The sequence below is a fragment of the Vigna umbellata genome, chromosome 5, assembly GCF_029865625.1.
Source record: "Vigna umbellata cultivar VRB3 chromosome 5, Vumbellata_1.0, whole genome shotgun sequence".
NCBI classification, from domain to species: domain Eukaryota; kingdom Viridiplantae; phylum Streptophyta; class Magnoliopsida; order Fabales; family Fabaceae; genus Vigna; species Vigna umbellata.
In genome coordinates this window covers 29262028-29285754 of record NC_142169.1, presented here as the reverse complement: position 1 = coordinate 29285754, position 23727 = coordinate 29262028, and the positions used below count along the sequence as shown (strand labels likewise).

At 29.9% G+C, this 23727-nt stretch overlaps 3 protein-coding genes across 4 annotated transcripts; 2 read left to right on the top strand and 1 right to left on the bottom strand.

Annotated features, from left to right (window-relative positions):
- Positions 1–3: 3 nt before the first annotated feature.
- LOC124842454 (zinc finger A20 and AN1 domain-containing stress-associated protein 4) lies at positions 4–1068 on the bottom strand. The gene has a single exon (XM_047318940.2). The coding sequence runs from the start codon at positions 785–787 to the stop codon at positions 296–298; it is 492 nt and encodes a 163-aa protein (XP_047174896.2). The 5' UTR covers positions 788–1068; the 3' UTR covers positions 4–295.
- An 8318-nt stretch (positions 1069–9386) lies between these two features.
- On the top strand, positions 9387–12491 carry URH1 (uridine-ribohydrolase 1). Of its 2 annotated transcripts, none has more exons than XM_047318923.2 (9): positions 9387–9700; positions 10028–10143; positions 10449–10508; positions 10655–10837; positions 10945–11049; positions 11468–11564; positions 11669–11776; positions 11878–12013; positions 12102–12491. In XM_047318923.2, the coding sequence occupies exons 1-9, from the start codon at positions 9610–9612 to the stop codon at positions 12208–12210; spliced, it is 1005 nt and encodes a 334-aa protein (XP_047174879.2). In that variant the 5' UTR covers positions 9387–9609; the 3' UTR covers positions 12211–12491. The 2 variants fall into 2 exon arrangements, with proteins under 2 accessions (XP_047174879.2, XP_047174880.1); XM_047318924.2 differs by having other exon boundaries at positions 10003–10143.
- Positions 12492–18504: 6013 nt separating this feature from the next.
- Positions 18505–21749, top strand: LOC124842452 (GDSL esterase/lipase At5g03610-like). Its single transcript, XM_047318938.2, has 4 exons — positions 18505–18675; positions 18775–18987; positions 20148–20416; positions 21054–21749. The coding sequence occupies exons 1-4, from the start codon at positions 18615–18617 to the stop codon at positions 21567–21569; spliced, it is 1059 nt and encodes a 352-aa protein (XP_047174894.1). The 5' UTR covers positions 18505–18614; the 3' UTR covers positions 21570–21749.
- Positions 21750–23727: the final 1978 nt, after the last annotated feature.

The window sequence follows — 23727 nt, the reverse complement described above, 5'->3', positions numbered from 1 at the left end:
AAATGAAATACAATGCAGAAGATAATTTGGCGCAGAAAAAATATCAAACTACAGTGCTACTAGTTTTTTACATTTCAATTTCAAATGGGACCTCAAATTCCGAACGTGGGTGGACCTAGCAATTTCCATTTTTAATGAACACAAAAGCAAAGCCACCAAACATGACTTATTCAACCCTTCCAATGTCGTCATAATAATAGATATATTTTTTACACACGCCATCCCCTATCATCAGTCCACCACGGACGGTCCTGATCAACTCAATCAAATCACATCATCCAATCAACGGCGCCGATTAAATCCTCCGTAGCTTCTCCCCTTTGATCACCGGATTCGCCCGAGCTATCTCCTCTCTCCCAACCGCCTTGAAATCGAAGCCACAGGCGTGTTTCTCGGGGTACCTGTGGGTCCCACAGAACGTGGTGCCACACCGGCACTTAAACCCGGTCAACCCCACGCGCTTCCGACACGCGCCACATCGGTTCGCCTGAAGCGGTGCGCACGCGTCCGGCGCGGTCACGACCGCCGGTTGAGGGAGGGATTCAACCGGCGCAGGCGAGGAAACCACAGCGGTGACGGAGGCGACGGTTGCTGTTGCTGCGGCGGAGGACGAAGACAGAGCAGTTTCGATGGTGGATTTGGTTTTGGCTTGTTCTTCTTCCTTGAGTCGGATGTCTCTGTAGCATTTAGAACAGAGATTCATGGTGGCGGGGCTGCCGAAGAAGCCGCAGTTGTTGGCGCAGAGTCTGTGACCCTCGGGAGCTTGGCATCGGTGTTCTTCGGCCATGTCTGGATCTGTGAGAAAAAAATCCACAACGATGCACAATATTTGAATGATGGGATTGATGATTGGGCGAAAATCGGAGGAATAATTGAAAAAGTGATGAATCTGGCGTTTGGAATTATTACGTATAAATAGAGAAATCACAGATTGGAAATTGAAGAAAGAAGTGCCGAAAATAGGGGATTTTAGTTTTGTACAACGAAAGTTACAAGAAAACAATTCTTTTAATTTAAATTGTTGAAAAGAAGATAGAAAAATAAGGGTTGTTGATATGGGAGAAGAAGGAGAGAGAGTCAGTACCTGATTTATAAGGAGTGATTGTGGGTTGGGGAAGAAGAAGTGGAAGATGAAGAAGAAGATAAGAACGAAAGTGGGTAGAGGAAACACCAAAGAATCTTAACGGAGAATGATTAACAGAGTCGGAACTGTGAAAGGATATTAAAGAAAGGAAAAGAGGAAGCCACCGCGAAAGGAGACAAATTAGTGTTAATCATTTTGAAATGCACCTTCTAAAATGATATTATTTATTAATTATTAATTAATTAATTAATTAATTAATTAATTAATGGAACGGAAGAAAGTTACATGGTGGAGATTTGGGAGGAGAAAATTATGCATTATGGTTAATTAGATTTGTGATAAATTGCTTTTAAGTAACGTGAGAATGAAAAACAGACAGGCTGGCTTTGACGGCAGTGTTGTGGTGGAGAAGAAGGCAACCGGCAGATTAAAGTTCAACGAACCTCGCCATATATTTAGAGACAAATACTTAAAACTACGTCACGATGTTCAGATTATAAGTAATAATTAGGTCGCTAATTACGAGTCAAATAAATATTTATCGACGCGGAAATGCATTAATTGAAAGAAAAAATGCGTTTAATTGACAACGCGGTAGAAAGATAAAATAAAATAAAATAAAAAATAGGATGATTAAGTTGAAGCGTGTTTGGTGAGAATGCATTAGACTCATATTAGACCCACCCCGATTAATTTTAAAATAAGAAATAATAAATAATAATGAAAAAAAGAATATGCTCATCCCATAATTTAACCAACGTGCCGAATTCATTTTTCAAGAAAAATAAAGATATTAAGCAACCTGGCTGTCTTCTGCATCGTAAATTCTAAATGACCCACGCAGCCATATGTTCAGTCACACAACCCTTAATTTACTTTCTTGTCTACAGATAAAGGATTCCTGTCTTAACTAATATTCCTTTTTTTTTTACAAATTATTCCCCCTTAAAACTATTTATATAATTTTTTTATTAAAAAAATCTATATCAACTTTTATTAAAGGTGTCTAAATTAGTTTGGTCCGATGACCTGTCCGCACAACCCAAGAAAAGAGGTTGGTCCAGACTATATAAAAAGTTTCACAAAAATTGATTCCAACAAAATATGCCCTAACTCATAGATTTTTTTTTGTGTCGACTCCTTTTAATACAAAACAATTGTATTTTCTAAAATTGAAAATAATATTATTTCATTAAAATTTTAATATATTTTAGAATTCATATGTTAACGGTAACAAATCCTATTAACTTAATTGATGTGAATTAATTTTTTTTTTAGATTTATATTTTTTTAAAAGCCGGCAAGATGTCATTTGTTGGTCAAAATAAAGTCCGATTGAACCTAAAAAATTATAACATCAAATAGGATCTTTCTATTTCCTTCTTGGTAAACACACAACTGAATCTTTTTATATCAATTACAAATTCAAAACGTTAGTCAACTCTCACAATAATATAATGTAAAAAAATATAACTAAAATTTAAGGTTTAATCTCATCATAAGTCCCTATTTCTTTCTGAAATCTTAAACAGGTCATTTTTCTTTTTGACGTATCAATTGAATTTCTATTATTACAAATTTGATTCAATTAGAGATCTATCGTCAAATTCACTAAACGGCCGTTTAATATTTGGTGACGTAGCATCTTTAATTGAATGAATAATGACATGTGACATTAAAATTGAATTGTTTTAAAAAAAAAATTATGGAGAGAGGTGATATCAGATTGTAGGAAGGGCAAAGCTGAAAAAATTAAAAATTTTAAGGGCTGCCTTTTTAATTGATATGCAACTGAAACGAAAAAAAAATTGGGGATTCTTGTGATTAGGGTTCTTAGATGGTGGGGTTCTTCTTCTATCTATAAAGCAAAGGAAGAAGAAATTACAGATTGTTCATCGTTCCAGAACCGTAATCTTCAAACCTCTCATCGAAATGAGTTTTTTTTCTTCTGGGTTTTCAATTTTCTTTTCTGGGTCTTTTAGGAATTATGCGTTTATGCTCGAAATCGCTAGATCGTGTGTTGGGTTCTTATGATTAGGGTTCGTTTGAAGGGAAAAATCGCATTCTTTGTTCGATTTCAAGAGATCGATAATGAATTGCATAACCATGGTTCTTTCTTCGATTTCACACTTTATTTCTCTGAATCGTAGAAAAGGCGTTACCCGAACGACTCGATCGCGAGGTTTGAAGGGTTGGCAATCGAAGGGCAAATCGATTTCCACGTTATACGCCATGAGTGAGCGCCAAAACCGAAGGAGGCAACAACACAAGGAGCGAGGATCGAACCCTGAACCTTCACTCCCCAGGTTTGATTTTTGTTCACTTTAATAATTCCGCAACAAAACGAGAAATTGAACGGTGAGGAGAACGCAGAGACAATACGCGCCGGTTAAAACTCTAATGGAATTTTCAGAAAGCCCCAAATTTTTGTGCACAACGAAATCCCATGAATCATTGTGATGACGATGATGCTGAATGCAGCAACAACTCACACTTTATTGTGATGACGACGATGACATGTTTTATATAGATATGAACACCGTGTAAGAAGGTTTTGATGAAGACGGTGATTGTGATTTTCTGGAGAAAATTTCCGATGATTCTTCATCAAAAGATGTTTCACCCAGTGAATCTGGAACTCATGACTCGTTTTAGAGAAGGTTATGTTGAAGACACCACTGGAGGAGTTTTTGGACAACAATGGTTCATGTACATCTTTTGAAACCCTTAAAATTTTTTATCTTTCCAGTTTTGCCCTTCCTACAATCTGATATCACCTCTCTCCATAATTTTTTTTTAAATAATTCAATTTTAATGTCACGTGTCATTATTCATTCAACTGAGATGCTACGTCACCAAATATTAAACGGTCGTTTAGTGAATTTGACGACAGTTCTCTGATTGAATCAAATTTACAATAATAGGGACCCAATTGATACGCAAAAAAAAAAGGACCTATTTAAAATTTCAGAAAAAAATAGAGACTTATGATGAGATTAAACCAAAATTTAACTATAACAAATTAAATTATAAATATTAAAGTTATTTCCATAAGATATGTTAATGCAATGATTAAGACAGTTTTTACATCATATATTATATTCTCTTACTTTAATATATTACCTAAAAATTAAAAAAGAAAACTTATAAACCATAAATATTATGTGACAATCATTAAGTATAACAATTTATACCATTTTTTATTCATTCAATCACAATCAAATAATAATTATAAAAAGAGTAAAAAGATAAACTACAACTTTTATAAAAACACTTCAAATTCTAAAAAAGGAAAAACATTTACTTAACTTAAAATTTAAAAATTCTATTATAATGAAAGTCTAAGTGTTTTCTCTGGGGGTTCTAAATTCTATTTACACCCCTGTGTTTAGCTAGTTAACTCCCTATTATATTTATTTCCATATTAAACCCAAAGCAGAAGCGGAAACAAGTCTAAACCCGCATGGTTTTATTTTCAACCTCATTCCTTAAGTTATTCGTACCCCCTCACAATCAAACATCCAAATGTGTAGTAACAGATTCTAAAACAACATTTAAAAAGAAATAAATTGTTGAAATTGTCTTTTATGTAGAAATTTAGTATATATATATATATGCGCGCGTCCGGCGTGTGTGTCTAAATATCAACCGCACACATAATATTTGAGAGATTGAAAATTAAAATTAAAACCACATAAAATAATTCTTTCTTAAGGAACAAAGAAACCAAAGATAAAAAGGTACATTAACTAAAAATTGTTTATCGATGTAAATAAATATTTGTTTTAATTATGATTTATACAATTAATTGATAAATTTATAATTTTTCATTTATGGATTCATGGTAATTACGTCGTTTTCTATCTTTAATTATTTATATTGACTGTGAGATAAATGACAATGAGATTATAATAAGACATCAGGAAGAGGAAAGAGAAAAATAATCTTGAAAAAGGTGGGATCCATTTTTTTGTTTTTGAATTATTTTCACTTTATTTTTTTTAAATCAAATACCTATAAATAATTTTTTAATATACTTTAAATACTCTGAAGAAAACGATTTCCAATTTCCTACAACAATAATTCTTAAGAAGGAGATGAATTTGTACAAGTTCTTAGAGGACTAACTTCAAACGACAGAACATGTGAATAAAAAAAAAGTTTCAACAATCTCAATTTCCAGTTCCATCATTGTTTTTTTTTTTAAATATATGGAGTTCCTTAACAGAAAAAAAACACCCCAACTATTGCATTTGCACTTTAATGTGTAAAAGAATGGGAAGTACAAATAAGATAAGTATGTCATGTGTTTGCACATGTTGAGAGTAGTTGTTGTTGTATAGGTTTTAGACAAAACACTTAATTTAATAAGTAAATTATACACATTTTTAGTGATATTAGATATTGATAGATGTTTTGATAATATTTCCATAGTTAGTGATATAATAAATCTAATAAATAAAAAAAATATCATTAATAGTTTACTAAGTTATTACAATAGTTTACACTTAGTAGAAAATTCATATGATACTCATAAGGTGAATGTATTGCTGATGAACAATAACTTATAAGGTGATTGTGTACCTCCAATAATATCGAAAATATACATTAATTGATTTAAAATTATGCAACAACGGTGGCATTTTGGACATAGTGCCTTGCAGCATGTGGAATTATGCAGCCGCAACAATTGTTGTGTAATTTATGCAACTTATATTCTGAGTATGACCCTTTTTTTATTAATTAGGAGAGTTTATAATCTTTTTACGTATTTGGAAAGATTGATAATTGATTATCTGATAACTGAGTTATGTTTATCTTATAAAAAAGTTGTTGTTTTCAATATTTATAAAGGTGTTTAAGTTTTTTTTTTCACTAGTGTAATTTATGAAAAATTAGAAGTAATTTAACTACGAAAAATTGCTTCCGATCAGTTAGGTCACACGTTGGTCACGTGATTTGGTATATTAGTACACATAAAAATAATTATAATTAAAGCATATATGATCTAATATATTGTAATAGGAGCATGATTTTACTATTATATTGTAATATTGTAACATAAACGTGGTGGCATGAGAACCTATTAATATATAGCTCATTTAAAATAATATATCTTGAACTTCGTAACACGCAACCGATCACACATTGGTTCTTAGTCTTATCCTCCATGTCATTCTTAGCTGGTAATGGAAGGGGAAAAAAATGGATTATTTTTTAATTCGCAAAAGTTAAAAATTTATTGACTCCTTATACTGGTAATGGGATGGCTTAACATTTTTATTATTTTCTGCAATTTTTAATTCAACGTCTTTCAATTTTCTGTTTACTACGAACAACTAAAACAAGATCTTCCTGAGTTTATTTGTATATAAAATTATCGAATTATTTTTTCTGTAAACAATTTAGGGAATTTAAATACAGATTATTTAAAAGGTAACAACCATTATAAAACTTAACAGATATTATAAAACATGGGATCTGGTGAGATATTATAAAATACAGATTATTAAGATTTTTAAAATGGCGATTTTTCGTAAAAAAAAAATATTTTTAATAAAATTTGATATTTTGATCTATTAGTTTTGAATATAATGGAATTCATAACATTTTAAATAATCCTACACCGAGATTTAAAACTGTTCAAATTAAAATAAAAAATAAAAGATACTAATATATCAAGAAACTAAACCATTTAATGGTATGTTAATTTTTTTAACATGGAAAATAATTTCTACCAATGAAATATTATTAGTTCCATATTAAATTAAAAATAGTATTATTTTTTTAGAATGTAATGCAGGAGTTCACTTTAAAAATGGAACGTTGCGATATTTTATTTGTTGTTTTAATTTGTGAGTAAGAAATTAATTAGCCATAAACCTCGCTTTCTGTTGCTTTCGTGTTGTTCTTGTTTGGTTGCATTTGACAACGAAACATTCTTTGTAGAAAATTTTATTATCTTTTAAAAGAAAAGAAAGGTTGAAAATGACGAATTTGTAAAGTAAAATAATTATTTGTGTGTTTGAAAACATTAAATTAAAAAAGTTGATTTTTCTGACAGAGATTGGTCTTTATAAAGTTACAAAAGATTTTAATTTCAGTTGGAATTTTCATACAGGTGAGTTGAGCTTTTGTACAAACTTTTTCGGAAGAAGTTAAACTTCAACTTAATAAAATAATATAAATGATGGTTTTCTTGGACATTTCTATTTATGGGAAATAAAGTACAACCTTTTTTTACATCCATAATTTGTTATAGTTTTTATTTTTGTTTTTATATTTTAGAAATTTAATTTTTAATCCGTAGGGTTAATTTGTATTGCCAAATTTTTAAAGACAAACAAACAAAAAATATATATTTAGAGTATAAAAATAAGAAACTAAATACAAAAATTCAAAATTTATTAAATATAGACCATAGAAAGAACTATTTTATCTGGTGTCTTTTTAAAAATATTAAAATTAACTTACGGACCATTTAAAAAAAATGTAAAGTCAATTTCAATAATAAAGTTTATTCTTCTTTCCTAGTTTGTAGAGGACGATTATGATTTTTTTTAAATAACATAAATTAATCTAAGTTACAATTTTCTCTAACGAGCTTCATTTCATGTGTTAATAAAATATTATCTCAATATAATAAAACACAACACAATAAATATTTGTATTAAACATTATTTATTCTTCCCAACTACATTAATAAAATAATTTATTAAAGATAATGTCCTTCTATCGGACAAAACACTAAGTCAAAAAAATGGAACGAAAGATGGTTACATTGACTGGAAGAAACGTAAGGTTTTTTTTTTTTTTTTTCTGTCTCTCAAAAGTATCGAAATTTAAAATAATTTAATAATGTCTTTTCATTTGGTTTAGTTTTTCCAATTTTATACATCTAAATTTGAATTCAACGACATCAAATTTATCTTCTTCAAATTCTTATATCGTCTGTTCGAAAGTTAATTTATGAACTACGAAAATTATCAAGATTTCTCTAATTATAAATGTTAACATTTACCATAAACATATTTACATTTTTCAATAAAAAAAGTTAACAATTGAAAATTATTTCACGCTTAATAATTAAAATAAAGTATATCTACACAAATTATAACTTATCTAACTTATATTAAATACAATATATTTAATAAATAAACTGTTAAACTTGTGGTAAATTTTATTTTATTTCATAATTAATTTAACACTTATTTAATCATTTCAATTTTTTTGTACTTATCTTAACACCTAAATTTTCAAGAATAACTTATAAACTATTTCAAATTCGTAAATTTATAAATTCAAAACTGGTTATTATTACTATTATTTAAAATTTCTAACCATTATTTTAATATTACATTTACTAATTAGAAACTACTTTATTTTTTCTAATTATACTAATATTATATTATTTTAAAAATAAAAAATGATTGACTACTTTAATTATTTAACAACACCCTAAATTTTTTATAAAATGCATTTGAATTTTTTAAAAAAATTGGATATAAGCATTAATTTTTTTTAATTGAATACCATGTTTTTTTATATGAATGTGGTTTAAAAGGTGTTACTTTGCTAAAAAATCATGCACTTATATTATTTATTATTGGGGAAATAATAAATTAATTTATATTATTTATTTAAAGAAAAGTTTGAGAATAGAATCATCTCATTATGAGTACAGCACATGCAAATCTACCTTTCGAATTATTCCAAGTACACTCTACTCTAAGGAGAATAAACATGAACAAAAAGGACCCGAAAAGGTCACAACTTTTTTCATAACATGAATTTTAAGATAATGTCTAAAGTAAATAAATGCATTAAGGTATATTCATAAGCTATAAAATTAACTATCCCCAATAAACAAACATTAAAAAAGGATTAATCTATTAATATAATCATAACTCATTAATGCGAACCAAAATATCTGTAAGAAAAAGGTTCATTGAAATGGGACACATCAATGAACTTTGTCTCTGTTGAATGGAATATTTATTTTCGGTGTGTTTTTTTAGGTTCTAATAAAAAATAAATAAACGTAATAATAAATGAGAAAAAAAAAAGTTTATTTGAAGATGGCATGTTTTTAAGGAAATATATTATTATGAGTATTTAATTTTGTATGATCTGTAGCTTAAAGCATTGGGAATTGTGTCTGAGGATGCGGATTCTAAAAAATGCGATTTGGATGCGATACGTGGCAGGATTTGATTGGATAGAATTGCATAGACGTGAAAAGTTTGGTTGCACTCGAGGCTAGCCAAGACATTATATATTATAATCCTGAATCTATCTTTTATTTCATCCTTCAAAACTTCGCTTCAGCTTCTTCATCTTCCTAATCCTCTTCCTGCATTTTCCCCGCGTGTGTATGTGTGTATGCTCCTTCCACTACCCACATACATACATACACACATACGTGTATTCTCATACTATACATAAATTCCTAAGTCTCTCCATTTTTCCTATTCCTCTTCGTCGCCGGTAATTCGCTCAATCCCTAGCTCTTCTCCGATCAGATCATGGCCTCGCAGGTTAACGACGCAAACGGTGCCGTCAACGGCGCCCTCGGAAACGCCGAGAAGCTTATTATCGATACCGACCCTGGGATCGGTTAGTTTTTCGCTTTTCACCTGACACTGCTTTTAATAATTTCGTAATTTAGTGATTTGCTTCCCTGAAGAAAACTCCGTCACCGCTGGAGAAAATCCCAGCCTGATGTTTCTGCACTGTTTCCTTCCTTATAACACATAAAAAGCTGTGTGAAATTTGAGTTTTAATTTGCTGTGTTTTGGATTTGAGAGAGTTTTGATGGGAACCGATGTAGGAAATTCCTTGTGTTGGTATCTGGATGGTGGATTTTCATTGATTTTTGAAAGGTGGTTTTTTTATTTACTTGTTTTTTATTGAAATAGGACTGGCATTTTTGTGATTCTGCAGATGATAGCATGGCCATTTTGATGGCTTTTCAAAGTTCCGAGGTTGACGTTCTGGGTTTGACAAGTGTCTTTGGCAATACAACTACGGAACTTTCGACACGCAATGCTTTGCTGTTGGTACGTGTTCATTGTCAATTTTGTTTTTTTACTGCCTTGTTCGGATAAACTTTTTCGGGAACGGGAACATTTCCGAGCTAAAATTTGTGCTTTTAATTTTTGGAGAAGATAAATGAAAAATAATTTATATCGATGCTACATGCTTAAAATGATTTAGCTTGTTAGAGAACCTCAATTTGTTTTATCTTTTGATTTTATTTTTTTCCTGTATAGGTGTTTATGCAGTTGTTTATAGAAGCTTTTCATTTCTTTAGTGTCTGTGGAAAGGTGTTTTTGATTGTTGTTTTAATATGCAAAAAGGATAGTGTGAGATCGCAGGCCGTGAAGATGTTCCAGTTGCAGAGGGCAGCTCTGGGCCATTGAAGGTATTTTAATATGTACTTTTGAGCTTCTCTTCTAATGTGGATTCGGTCAGGTTCTGTTTTAATTGATTTGGGTTTATTTTGTGCTACATCCCTTTTTTGAGCTTCTCCTTTTGCTGGTATTAATTATGATTTATTTTCTGTAAAAGGGTGGAACGCCTCGTGTTGCTGATTTTGTTCATGGTAAAGACGGTCTAGGGAACACACTCCTACCTTCACCTAAAGGTAAGAAAATTGAGAAGAGCGCTTGTGAGTTTTTGGTAGAGAAAGTCTCTGAATATCCTGGCGAAGTATCTGTGCTAGCACTTGGACCACTAACAAATTTGGCTTTGGTAAGTTCTACACTAATGTCTTGTACTGTATGGTTGTGTCCTTTAATGATTTCAAATTTTGTTGTTGTCTATATTTGTTGATTTGCTAGTGTCACTTCCATTATTAGGCAATCAAAAGTGATTCATCGTTTGCAAGCAAAGTGAAGAGAATAGTTATACTCGGTGGTTCATTCTTTGCCTTGGGCAATGTGAACCCTGCTGCAGAAGCAAATGTAAGTGGTGATTTCTGTTTGTTATGCTTCTTCGAATAAGAAAGAAAAAGGACTAATTTGCTAAGGGCATTTCCGTTTTTTTTTTTAATTTTTATTTTGAAAGCTTCATGTGTTTGAAAAATTACGGAGCAGAAATCTTATAAATCCGTTATTAATGCAATTCTGTATCTAAATAATAGTATCATCAATTTATCGGTTTAAAACTGAGCCTTAATTTCTTTGTAAACGTTTCCTGAAATTCTACTTTTCCTTATTTTACATTATTTTCTTTACAGTTACAGTAAAATAGCTTGCCACTGTTCTAGTTAAAATAACATTGCTTGCAATTAATGGACATAACAGCCAATAAATGGATTCCAATTTATTCTAATACGAAAATGGATTTCATCTTAATACACTGTGACTATTCTACTTGCAGATCTATGGAGACCCAGAAGCCGCAGACGTTGTGTTTACCTCTGGTGCAAATATTGTTGTTGTCGGAATAAACATTACAACCCAAGTCCAATTCACAGGTGGGATTGTAATCCAATATTGTTTCAATTTCCGGGCTATCTTGAGTCATTTACTTTTGTTCTAGGTCAGGCACCATAAGTTGAACACTGTCTTCTGATTTCAGATGCTGATCTCCTTCAATTGAAAGAATCTCAAGGAAAGTATGCTCCCTTCTTGAGTGAGATATGCAAATTCTACCGGGACTGGCATGTAAAATCTGATGGTGTCCATGGTAATTTTTCATTCTACTTCGATGCCGAAAGTTATGATCGCTACATATATAGTCAATTATTGAAGTTGCCTTGGGAATGATGATTTGGCTTCTTCTTTCAGGAATTTTCCTCCACGATCCCGTCAGTTTTGTGGCACTTGTGCGTCCAGATCTTTTTACATACCAGAAAGGGGTTGTGAGGGTAGAGACACAAGGCATCTGTGTTGGGCATACACTTCTAGACCAAGGATTGAAAATGTTTGTCCGAATTAAATCTTACTATTTTTCAATATTTTCTTTTGCCAATATTAATTTGTGCTCACCGTAATTGGATTCATTTATGCAGCTGGAATACGAGCAACCCATGGACAGGTTATTCTCCTGTTTCAGTTGCTTGGACCGTGAATGTCGAGGGAGTTGTTGATTATATCAAGGAGCTGCTGATGAAAACCTGAAGTATAGGCATTTGTACTAGTACCCTTCTCACAGCTTTCAAAGCTTTGGAAATTCATAACAGTATAGCTTCTTAATTGCAAAAATATGTATAAGGTCATTTTCTTTATTCCATTCTATGTCAATCAAAACTGAATATTAGAATTCACAACGTTTCCAATTTCCACCTTCAAAGCTGATAAATTCTAATCCCATTTAGATAAAAATTTCATGTACCAATGAAATTCTCTTCGCATGAAGTTATTTGCATTTGAATGGAAACACTCATTCTTTACTTTTCCTACTTCTGAGCAGTCATTGTTTACTTTTCCTATTTCTGAACTCACGTGCTGCTTCTAACTGTGGTATTATAGAATTTCGGTTTGAATATCGCTCGAAAGACGACTTTGCTCGTGTGGAAAGAAAATTTCGTAATTCATTGCTTAGTAACAAAAAGGACACGAAACATGTAACTTCGGCTTTGCGCATACCATCATTTTCATATGGCCATGCAAGATTCTTTAGAATTTGATGAACTGTACGTTTGTCTATGAAGTTAAAATATTCGAATATCCCTCTTTCAAGAAACAAAAAGAAAAAATAATACAAGTTGTTTGACAATATAAAATTCCCTGTCCTAGAATTCCAATTTAACATAATATTTTTACTTAAATTTTCCTCATATTAGTTAGTTAACCTTAAGTATTAGTGATTTTCAATTTCTTAATTTTCCGTCTTCCCTAACTAATCCCCTCACGGCTTATGGGGGCCTCCAATGAACCCAAGTGATAGGTAGTTTAAGACACTAAAAGAGTCTTTTACAGCGTATTACAATTTTTTTATAAATATTTCTTAAAACATTACTATAAGAATAAGAATTTATAACAATTAAAAGTGAGAATTTATAAAATTACAAGTGGTAATTTTTACACAGTTTTTTCTATAAATTAATTTTAGCTTAATTTTGTTAATTTTATTTGTTCTTAACTTTATTTATTTTTATTCAATATTTAGATTTCTCAACAAACTTGCTTTGAAAGGTTTTGGATTTTAAAAAGTAAATTCTAAGTATAATCTAACCTTACAGAACAAAATTTTAAGATGGGATTTATTTTTATACACATGACTTTTTCGTATTCTTTTTTACATTATTTTAGTTCATCATAAAGATACAATATAAATGTATGTAAATATTGTGGAATGAAAATAAAAATCAATTAATCACTTCTTTATATTTGTTTGTGAAAGATTAAAAGTAATTATAATGTATTTTTTCTTTTTTCTCAATTTTTAAATTATGACTTTCTTTTTCTTTTTTTCTATTATTTTTTTTCTCCTATTTATAATAATAATTATTATTAACGTTGTTAATTTGATCCAACTCATAAGGCTTGGTCTTGATCTACATGGGTCACAGCAAAACAAGTCTACAAAAAAAAAAGTTCACAAGGCCAAATTAGTAATAAAAACTCTACATGTTAGGGTAAACTCATGAGTTTTTTGAGTCACTCTCAAGTAAAAAAGGATAGGGTTGAGTTAGGTCTAGGATAACTCGACTCTATGTTTCAGGTCATGCCAACTCAGCTTCATCTTTGGTTTTGGTTAACTCGTGTCGACTAGTGGTCCAAATAGAATCAATTTGACTTTTGGTCTAGATTGACTCATCTTATCCTTCAACAGAGGACAACACATCACAAACTTTGACTGGTACTAATTTGGCACAACCTTCGGCTTGGATCAACTTGACTCCACATTTAACCTGAACTAACTAAGCATGAACTTCGACCCATGTCAACTTATCTCGAACTTTATCTAAGGCTGACTCGACTTCACCTTCATCATAGAATAACTCAACCTGATCACCAAATTAGGGTACTTATCCTAACCTTCAACATGAGTCGACTATTTTTCCAAGTCAACTTTTGATTCAAGTCAACTTGACTCAACCTTTTTGCCTAAGCTTACTTTACAAGACCCTTTTGTCAAGGTTTACTCATCTTGATCTTTGGTTTAAGTTGTCTTGGTTCAATCCTTTAGTAGGGTTTACTTATGTCTCCTTTCAGCCAAGACTAACTTGTCTTGACATTCAATTTAGATTGACTTGGCTCGACTTTCAGCCCTTATTGCTCAACACAATCATCGACCTGTTTCAACTTATCTTGAGCTTCAGCCTAGGTTGACTTGACACGATTGTGGATCCAAATCGACTCATCTTGACCTTTAACCATGTTAATTAGGCTCAACCCTTAACCTTGTCTATCTCAACTTGGCCTTTAGCTTAGATTAACTAGACTTAATCTTCAATCCTAGCCTACTTGTGTCGACCTTTGGTTCAAATTGACTTGATTTGACCTTTGATCCAAGTCGACTCGGCTCTTCCTTCGATCCCTTACAACTTGGTTGAGTTTTCAATTTGAATCGACTTGGTTTGACCTTCTACTTTAACCAAAAGTCTTGTATCTAGTAGATATTTAAAATCTTGTGGTAGAGTCAAACTCATTTTAACCCTAATTCTATTTCACTTTAAGAGAGGACTTTTGGACTATGATTTTTTTAGATTCCTCATTTGGTTGATCAATAAAAAATCTTATTTAAAAATAAATTAAGGCTAATCCATTAATCATGAATGAAATAGATACATCTATGTGAGACTTCCAACACACTCACCTCACGCTAAAGATATGATACTATGTTAAGAAGTGGACTTTAAGCCTCACTCAATCACACAAAACCGACTTGTAAGATGAGATTTGCACCCACTTATATATTATAAATTAGTCTTATCTCTAGTCGATGTGAGACTTTCAACATGTTTTAAAAATATATTTGATTGAAAATTATTTTTCAGAGTTATATATAGAATTAAAAAAATTAGACTGTTTAAAATTTAACTTATTTTTTAAACATTAATTCAATTATTTATATGTATTTTAAAAACAGAAACAACAAATGTATTAATGGTGAGTGAAATTGGAATAATTGATACTATTTAGTTTAAAAGAATATTAAGAATATGTCTCTTTAATATTAGAAGTAATGTTAATATATAATTTAATACTATTAACCAACCTAGCTATTTTCTTTTAATTATAACTAATTCAACATGTGCAGTACCGTTGTAGGTCAAAATTTTTGTATGATAATGAAATATAATTAATATAATTAATTTTTTTTATAGAAGTGTCATTAAACAAAAAATATTACTAATATATATAAAAAAAAATTAGAATAAAATATGTTTAATTGTCCTTTCTTCTTCATCTGTTCCTTCTCCTGAAAACACCAATGGAAGTATTTTTAATGACTTCCGAATTCCAAATCCTGTTACGTGCAGGTAGAAACTGCAGGGGTGCAACAAGTAACTGCGTAATCTTTATGGTGAAGCCCAACATCAAATGTCACTGTTAAGGGAGCGCACATGGGTCCTATCTTTTAAAAAAATCAAATCCAAATTCTATTAAATCCACTGGATTTAAAATCTGTATTTATTTAATTTGGCATGAAATTTTTGGAATTTTCCTCAAAATCAATTTGTGTTTAAAATTTTTTTACGTTTACATTAATAATAATAATAAAGAACATAAAAAATATCAATAATTTATATATAAATGAAAATATTAATTATTCACCTGTATATTAAAGTCTAAGTTTATCTTTGAAAACCTGTCTTCTTATATGGCTTTTGACCATTATACTTTTTAAACATTCAAATAGTTAATTGTTTTAATTCTTTTCTCCAATTGAATTATTAAAACCCAACTTTAACTACTTTTATATTGAAATTTCCTTTCACACCCCAGTCTTAAATATTTTCCAAAAGACTTGTTAGTACAATTAATCTGTGTATTATAACGTTAAATGACAATAAAAAGTAAGAACAATATTTCAAGAACAGTTAACATATCTTATTAAATATTTGATATGTATATTTAAAGGAAACATTGTGAATGATTTTATATTTTTTATATAGAAATAATTTTATTAAAATATACGAAGAAACTAATATCATAATTTCAACAAAATAATTTTATTAAATTCATTTTTTTGATTAAAAACATATAATAATTAATTTTTATTATATATATTTTTAAATTCATACGTAAACATTTTAAAATATAAAAATACTTTAGAACTTGAAATATAATATAGAATATAACTTTTAACTATTTTATATTTTAAAAAATTTCTACAATATAAAAAAATAAATTGCATGAAGAAAAAAGTAAAAACTCATCTTAAAAATATAAAACTAATATTTCATTTTCAAATAGATTAACAAAAGAATTATCTTTCTTTTGAAAATGAAATAGAGCAGATGGAAAATGAGTAAAGATAATATGTCTGTATTTTATATTCCCTTTTAAAAATGATACAGAACAAGTAATAAATCGAGAAGAAAGAATAAATTTGTGTTTCGCTGTTACTAACTCAACAAATAAGGAAAGAAAATTAAAATCTTAATTTTCTTATCGTAACATCTGATTAGTTTTTTTACTCTTTATTACATTTAATTTTATATTTCAATATTTATTAAAGTTAAATGATATATGTAATAAAATAAAATAATTTTTTCCTAATTTAGTTCTCGTTATTAAACAATTTATAAACACGAAAGTTTATTCCATAAAATACAATTTTATTTCCTGTTTTTGAAAGTGCTTAAACAAAAACAAGCACATAATATTTCCAAAGGGCTTTAACTCAAATATATCATAGTTTAACTACAAATGATCATATATTAATTTACAGATATATTATCTTTAAGATTAAATATATTTTTAAATTTACGTATAAAATTAAAATTCATTCGTATCATTAATATGATCTACATCATTCAGAACTTACGTATAAAATTAAAATTCATTCGTATTATGAATATTATTAATATGATCTACATCATTCAGAACGAAGGAATGTTTGCAAAACATGACTAACACATCATTAAAGTGAAAAAAATACTTTTTATGTTTTGTGTAGGATAAGATATATTTACATTCATTTAATATATATTACGAGAATAAAACAGTTATAAAAAAGTAAATTTTTGTATTTTAGAAAAATTAAAAAAATAATATTAAATAAATATAAAAGATTATGTGTATCAAAAAAATCATTTCTCTTTGTTTCTAAACTGCATTCCTTCTTCTCTCTGATCGAGTTGTACTTTTTCGAAAACTGGATGTTGGTTGGTGATGGGTCTATGTTCGATGCCATCCAAGTCAATGAATTAACCCAAACAAGCGATTAAAAAGACCTTTAATTAATTCTGAATTTAATAAAATGTCTTCCACTTTGTTTTGTGTTGGATGCAGAAGCATTATGGGTTAAAGTTATCATTTAAAATTATCTTATTTACACAATTTCATAACCCACTCCAAGAATTCAATCTTTGTACACATCATTTGACTTTTCCAGAACCAAGAGACAAGACACATGCTAGTTTCAATGTGAAGTATTATCAGAACTAAAAACCAAAACACAAGTTGGATTCAATGTGAGCTGTGTTATCAAATGTCTGCACTAGAATCTGTAGTTCAAACAGATTTCCTCCTCTGCAGGTTAGTCACTCACTGACAATAGAAAGTGATCATTCCTTCATCAAGAATCTGGGAATTCCTGTCATGGTCAAAACACATTAAAAAAACTTCTTAAGTTATAATGATTATTAGTTCAATAGCTAAACCGATTTTAAGTGCATATGAAAATATAATGTGTAAGTTTCAAACTCTTACTGATAGTGCACATTACTTGTTATTTGGCTACCGGTAACATTTTATGGCAAAAAGAAAAAGAAAATTCAAACTGGAAATGCACTCAGAAACAGGAAATTCAATCTGAAATATGACAAAAAAATATACAACAATTTTAAATCAAGAAACACGAGAACATCCATTCAAATTATGAAAGCAAAATGAGAGAATCTGTTTTTTTTAAATGACACATCTCAGACTTGTGTTAGCCATGTCCGAAGATATTTTAATTCATCCAACATCGACTACAAGTTAATGCTATTAATTTTACAGAATGTATGAGTTTTATATGAATTTTTTGAGGAGTACAAATTTCAATATTTTTATAAGTAAATACTAAAAATATCACCTAACATTTTAAGTTCACTTAAAAAAAGAAAGAAAGTATTTTATTAGTTGACTACCAAATTTTTTCCACTACCCATAAACGAAAATTAATTTTTGCATAAAACATAATTAGACACATATAGACAATATTTTAAGAAGTTATAACTCAATAATTATAAAATTAATTGTGGACAAAAAAGAAGAAAAAAAAGTTTGATTACGCCTGGCCTCACTCCTATAAAATAGAAGCGCATGTCTTGTTTTCTCTTCACTTTCTTCGCGCATTTCATAGTTATAGTAGATACCATAGACTAAGCTTTTCTCTTCAAATTTTCTCACACTTCTTCATCATGAACTTCAACAAGCAGCTTTTTCTTCTTCTCAATCTTTTCTCGGTTCTATTTCTTTCAGGTATAACAACATAATATCCGCAGCAAAAAATGTTCCTCCTTTTTTCTTCGTGGGTATTTCTTAACCGATTTTTGAGAAACTCAAAATTGATTATTTCAGGAGAAAGAGTGTTGCAAGCAGAGGCTGGCCATCGTCATCATCACCATCACCATCATGGTCCAACAAAGTTGTTCGTTTTCGGAGACTCGTATGCTGACACAGGCAACATTCAGAAAGCTGTTTCAAGCTCATGGAAAGACCCTTATGGCATCACCTTTCCCGGCAAGCCCGCCGGCAGATTTTCCGACGGTAGAGTCCTCACCGATTACATTGGTATGTGGAACTCAACACTTCTCAACTCTCATCAACTCCTATACCCTTTTCTTTATCTTTAGCTTTTTTCTACAAAAGTTTCTGCTTTTGGACCTACTTTGTTTCGTTTCAAATCAAATTATTATATACTATTGTATGATATAACATTAGTATATGCTTGACCAAACTATTGTTTATAGAAGATGAATTGGTGGGGTTCATTTCTCTGCTGGCCTCTCTCTTTTCTTTTTGTCGTGCTAATTGTCTATCTATTGATTCTGACCTTTCCTCTTCTTTTTTGCCATTAAAATGTTGCATTTTATTGTGTTTATGTTATGGTGCAACTTGCCACTTTATATCAATGCCTTTTTTTACTCTCTTTGCCATCTGTATGTCGCGTTGGAACTGCGTTTTATCTCGCTTTTTCATCCCAGAATAATTTGTGCCATGTTCTTTACTCTCTCGCGTGACACCATGCTTTCGATGCAGACACTTTTGTCCTTATCATTACCGATAGTAATCATTGCTTTAAACATTCAGTGCTCCACTATAAGTAATAGTCACTTATATGGTAATTGCTTTTTAAATTGAGTTTCTCCTTCATCTTCCTAATTTCATGTATGTATTTATTTATGGATGCTTGAAGCATAGAAATAAAACTGAATATTGATACTGTGTGTGGTATGTAAGTAGCATATTCCATCATCATTTCCTTTTTCAAATATCAAAGCCTTTCATCACCTGTGGTTATGATCTACACTTCAGCGGCTTTGTCAAGAAAAAAGTAAAAGCATTGTGTTACTTTACCAGAATTACACTGTATTTGCTGCTAAAGTACTGATTAATCTTTCATTTATTTAATTATCAGCACTTGTAATTGGCTCAGCCAATTAAGAAAAGAATCTTGAGTTTAAAAGTGTGTTGTCAATACGTTATCACAAGTTTTAATAAAAAAGATTTACAACCTTTTGAACGTTCATTTAACAAAGAAAAAACATAATAACATTAAATTAATCGATGTGCATCAACATGCACTGGATTGAGATTCCATCGTCATAACAGGCCTTTTCTTTTCAGTTTATGTATTGAACTTTATAACTTTATATTGGAATTCGTAAAAAACATTTGTATAAACCTAAACCAAACATATTATAACAAAAGTAGATGTGGTTGTGTTGCAGCTAAGTATTTGAAAGTGAAATCACCAATTCCCTACAGATATAGAAAACTGATGCCACAACATGTAAAATATGGGATGAACTTTGCGTTTGGAGGTACCGGTGTTTTCAACACGTCGGTTCCACTTCCAAACATGACAAACCAGATAGATTTCTTGCAACAGCTCATCAAAGACAAAGTCTACTCTGCCTTAGATCTCACCAATTCAGTTGCCCTTGTTTCTGTCGCTGGAAATGACTACAGTCATTTCTTGCAAACAAATGGTTCTGAGGTAAACAAATTCATTTATTACTTTTTCTATTTCTTCTAGTTAATAGGTTTCACGCACTTTTCATTGTATATTTTTGTAGTGTTTCATGTGAGTTAGAATAGAAGTTTTGGGTAGCTAATATATCATTGTGGGAAAAGTTGGTTTGTTGCTTTCGAAATTTCATTGAAATTTTTCAAATTTAAGAGACCATCTTTAAAAAAAGCTTAAACTGTTATTCATAGATGAAAATAATCAATAAATGTCATTAAAATTAAGTAAATTCACTATATTTTAAAAACATAAAAGAAGGCCCAATCTGTTAAGGTTTTTTCTGGGTCCAAAATACAACTTTAGGTGGGTTAGGTATGTACTATTTTGAGAATAAAATGGATCTATACTTTAGGCTCAATGATGTAAAATTGTAACAACAGCCTAAGGAGAAACAAAAATGCATTGAATCAAAGCCACACCGAACAGTTCTGTTTTTGATGAATGAGACTAACAATGATGTTTGATCTGGTGAGAGTTGTTACACAAGGCACTTTCTAACACACCTAATGAAGATACTATTCTGAACATAGTCTGTATCAGAAAGTATGTTGTTAGTGTTTCTGATTATTTGACAAGGAGCAGTCCTAATTTGCATGAATGTGTGTAGGGTTTATCATCTTTCGTGGCTTCAGTGATTAATCAAACAACGATGAATCTGATTCGCATAAGAGAGCTGGGAGTGAAGAAAGTAGTTGTGGGTGCTCTGCAACCCATTGGATGCCTTCCCCAGATCACAGCCTCAATCTCATTCCAACGTTGCAATGAAACCCCCAACGCCCTCGTGTTTCTCCACAACACACTCTTGAACCAAGCAGTGACCACGTTAAACCAACAAACCAAGGAGCGTTCCACGTTCCGAATTCTTAACCTCTTCGACAGCTTCATGTCGGTGTTGAACCACCCTTCCACACACAACATTCGGGACAGGTTGAAGCCATGTTGTGTTGGTGTGAGCAGTAACTACTCGTGCGGGAGTGTGGACAACAATGTTAAGAAATATAGGGTATGCGATGATCCCAAATCTGCTTTCTTTTGGGATTTTGTGCACCCTACACAAGCTGGATGGCATGCAGTGTACAACAAGTTGCGAACCATGAATGAACTTCAACGGATTCTTTACTAGCTCCTCCCATGGAGGAACTGCTTCATAATGTTGTTGGCTAGGTTTAGTTCTTTTGTTTGTGTGAAAATAATACATGTCTTTTTCTTAACTAAATTGTTTCACAGATTGTGGTTTGTTTATTCCAATGTTGTTCGACTATGGGTGGCTGCAACGTGCAACTACAATGTTCTTTCTTTTTCATCCATGCAACGTATTCATTCCAAACAAATTTTCATTTAAGGTTATTGGTTACAGTGCCAACGTCTAATACAAATTTGAAAATGACAGAAAAACAAAGGATCAGACAAATTGAGTAATCCAAAATGGCTACTCACAAAAACAGAGAAATTGAAGAGTTTCACATGTCTGTCTGTCTTCTTTTGGCCACCATGTCTCAGTTTCTGTATTTATTTTTGACACTCAAAATTATTTTACAACTGTACTTTTTTTAATTCAAAGTTAACTATTACTTATCTTTATTTATCTTTTATCTTTATTTTTTATCTTAGTTTCTTATTATTTTTTATTTGTATTTTGAGCTTAACTTATATTTCTTTTATTATAAATAGAGAATTCTATATTTATTTAATAGAAGGGAGATTAATCTCATATATAATTTTCATTATATCTACTTTCCTTTTTTATATAAACCAAATTCGTCCAACGTGATACTTTCAGTCACTAACTCTTCCCCTAAACATTGTTATGACATTATTTTTACATATGTTTGAATAATTATTTTATAACTATTTTACAAAAAGTAGGAAGAAAATGAATTTGTGTAACTTAAAAATAGTTTATGTATAAATTAATTTATAGTAATTCTCTTGTTTAAACTTTTTAAAATTATATTTTTTTCCAAAAATTTATGTATAAACTAATTTTATGTTATAAAAGAATCATTTTATTTTATATTTTATATTTTATATTTTATTTCAATTATTAATGGAAAAACTTACCTATATAGATATTAACTATAATTAAACTTAGAGGAGGTAAAGAAAATATATGGGAAAAACATATAGGTTTATATGTAACCCATCATGTTAAATAACATTACGATTGATTTTAAATAAAAATTGAGGAAGTTTATTTATTGTATGGCCATATATTAAGAGCTAAAAAATTGAATAAAAATAGATAATTACAACTTGTTATTCTTACAGATACTTTACAAATGCCGTTATTGAAGGTGAAATTTCTGCCGACATTATATAAACCTATGATTGTTTAATTGGTCTTTAAAGTTTTGGTATTCGATTTATTGCCAATTAAAGTAATATTATTGAAGCTAAAGATACTTTACACAATAACTTTCTGAAAAGTGGAAACAGAAAAATATATAAAACTAAAAACTAGTTCAAATAAGGTTTGAAACAACTTACAATTTCGATAACTTTTACTAATTTAAATATATTTTTAGTTATCTTTGTTTTAAACAAATATTTTAAATCTTAACATTTTCTAACCATTCTTTCTTGTCCTTGATATAACTAGTTTAATAATATCAATAAAGCTACTAATAATATTTAATGCAATTAAGATAATACAAATATTTCAAAATTAAAATATTTGTACTTTTAATATGTAATTGAATCGAGTACTATATTTTGATTTAATGTAAACAGAAAAGTATTTATAATTTATGTTCACTCTTATAAATTATTGTCTGTATATTAATTTGTATATTATAATTTTGAATAATTGAAAATTTATTTATGTTCTAATCCTATAAATAGAAATTTTATCTTTGAAGACAAAAATAATCACTCATATTTTCAAATGATTGATTATAGATTTAAATATATTACTTATATATGTTGGAAGTCCCACTAGAAATAAGGTTAAATTATACGTGCAAACCTCATCTTACAAGTCGATTTTGTGGAATTGAGTTAGGTTTTAAATTCATTTTCTAATATTTTGAACAAAAGGAGTAGTAGTATTGAAGAGTAATGCAATATAGTAATGAAGAGTAATGCAATATATCATTGAATTAAAAGGTAGTAATATAGATCAAACAATTAGTTTTTATATATAAATATAAAAAAAATTAAAGCAAAATACTCAATCCAGGTTAACGAGTTATCATATTTCGTATATATACTAAACAAAAGGTTATAGTATTAATATAAATATATAAATTTATAAGATAATTAAAATTGAATTAATTATAATA

Coding starts and splice junctions, on each gene's coding strand:
- LOC124842452 (XM_047318938.2), top strand. CDS start 18,615: ATGAACTTCAACAAGCAGCTTTTTCTTCTTCTCAATCTTTTCTCGGTT. Junction 18,988..20,147: donor AGTCCTCACCGATTACATTG/GTATGTGGAACT, acceptor GTTGTGTTGCAG/CTAAGTATTTGAAAGTGAAA. Junction 20,417..21,053: donor TGCAAACAAATGGTTCTGAG/GTAAACAAATTC, acceptor GAATGTGTGTAG/GGTTTATCATCTTTCGTGGC.
- LOC124842454 (XM_047318940.2), bottom strand. CDS start 787: ATGGCCGAAGAACACCGATGCCAAGCTCCCGAGGGTCACAGACTCTGC.
- URH1 (XM_047318923.2), top strand. CDS start 9,610: ATGGCCTCGCAGGTTAACGACGCAAACGGTGCCGTCAACGGCGCCCTC. Junction 11,565..11,668: donor AACCCAAGTCCAATTCACAG/GTGGGATTGTAA, acceptor TTCTGATTTCAG/ATGCTGATCTCCTTCAATTG. Junction 11,777..11,877: donor AAAATCTGATGGTGTCCATG/GTAATTTTTCAT, acceptor TTCTTCTTTCAG/GAATTTTCCTCCACGATCCC.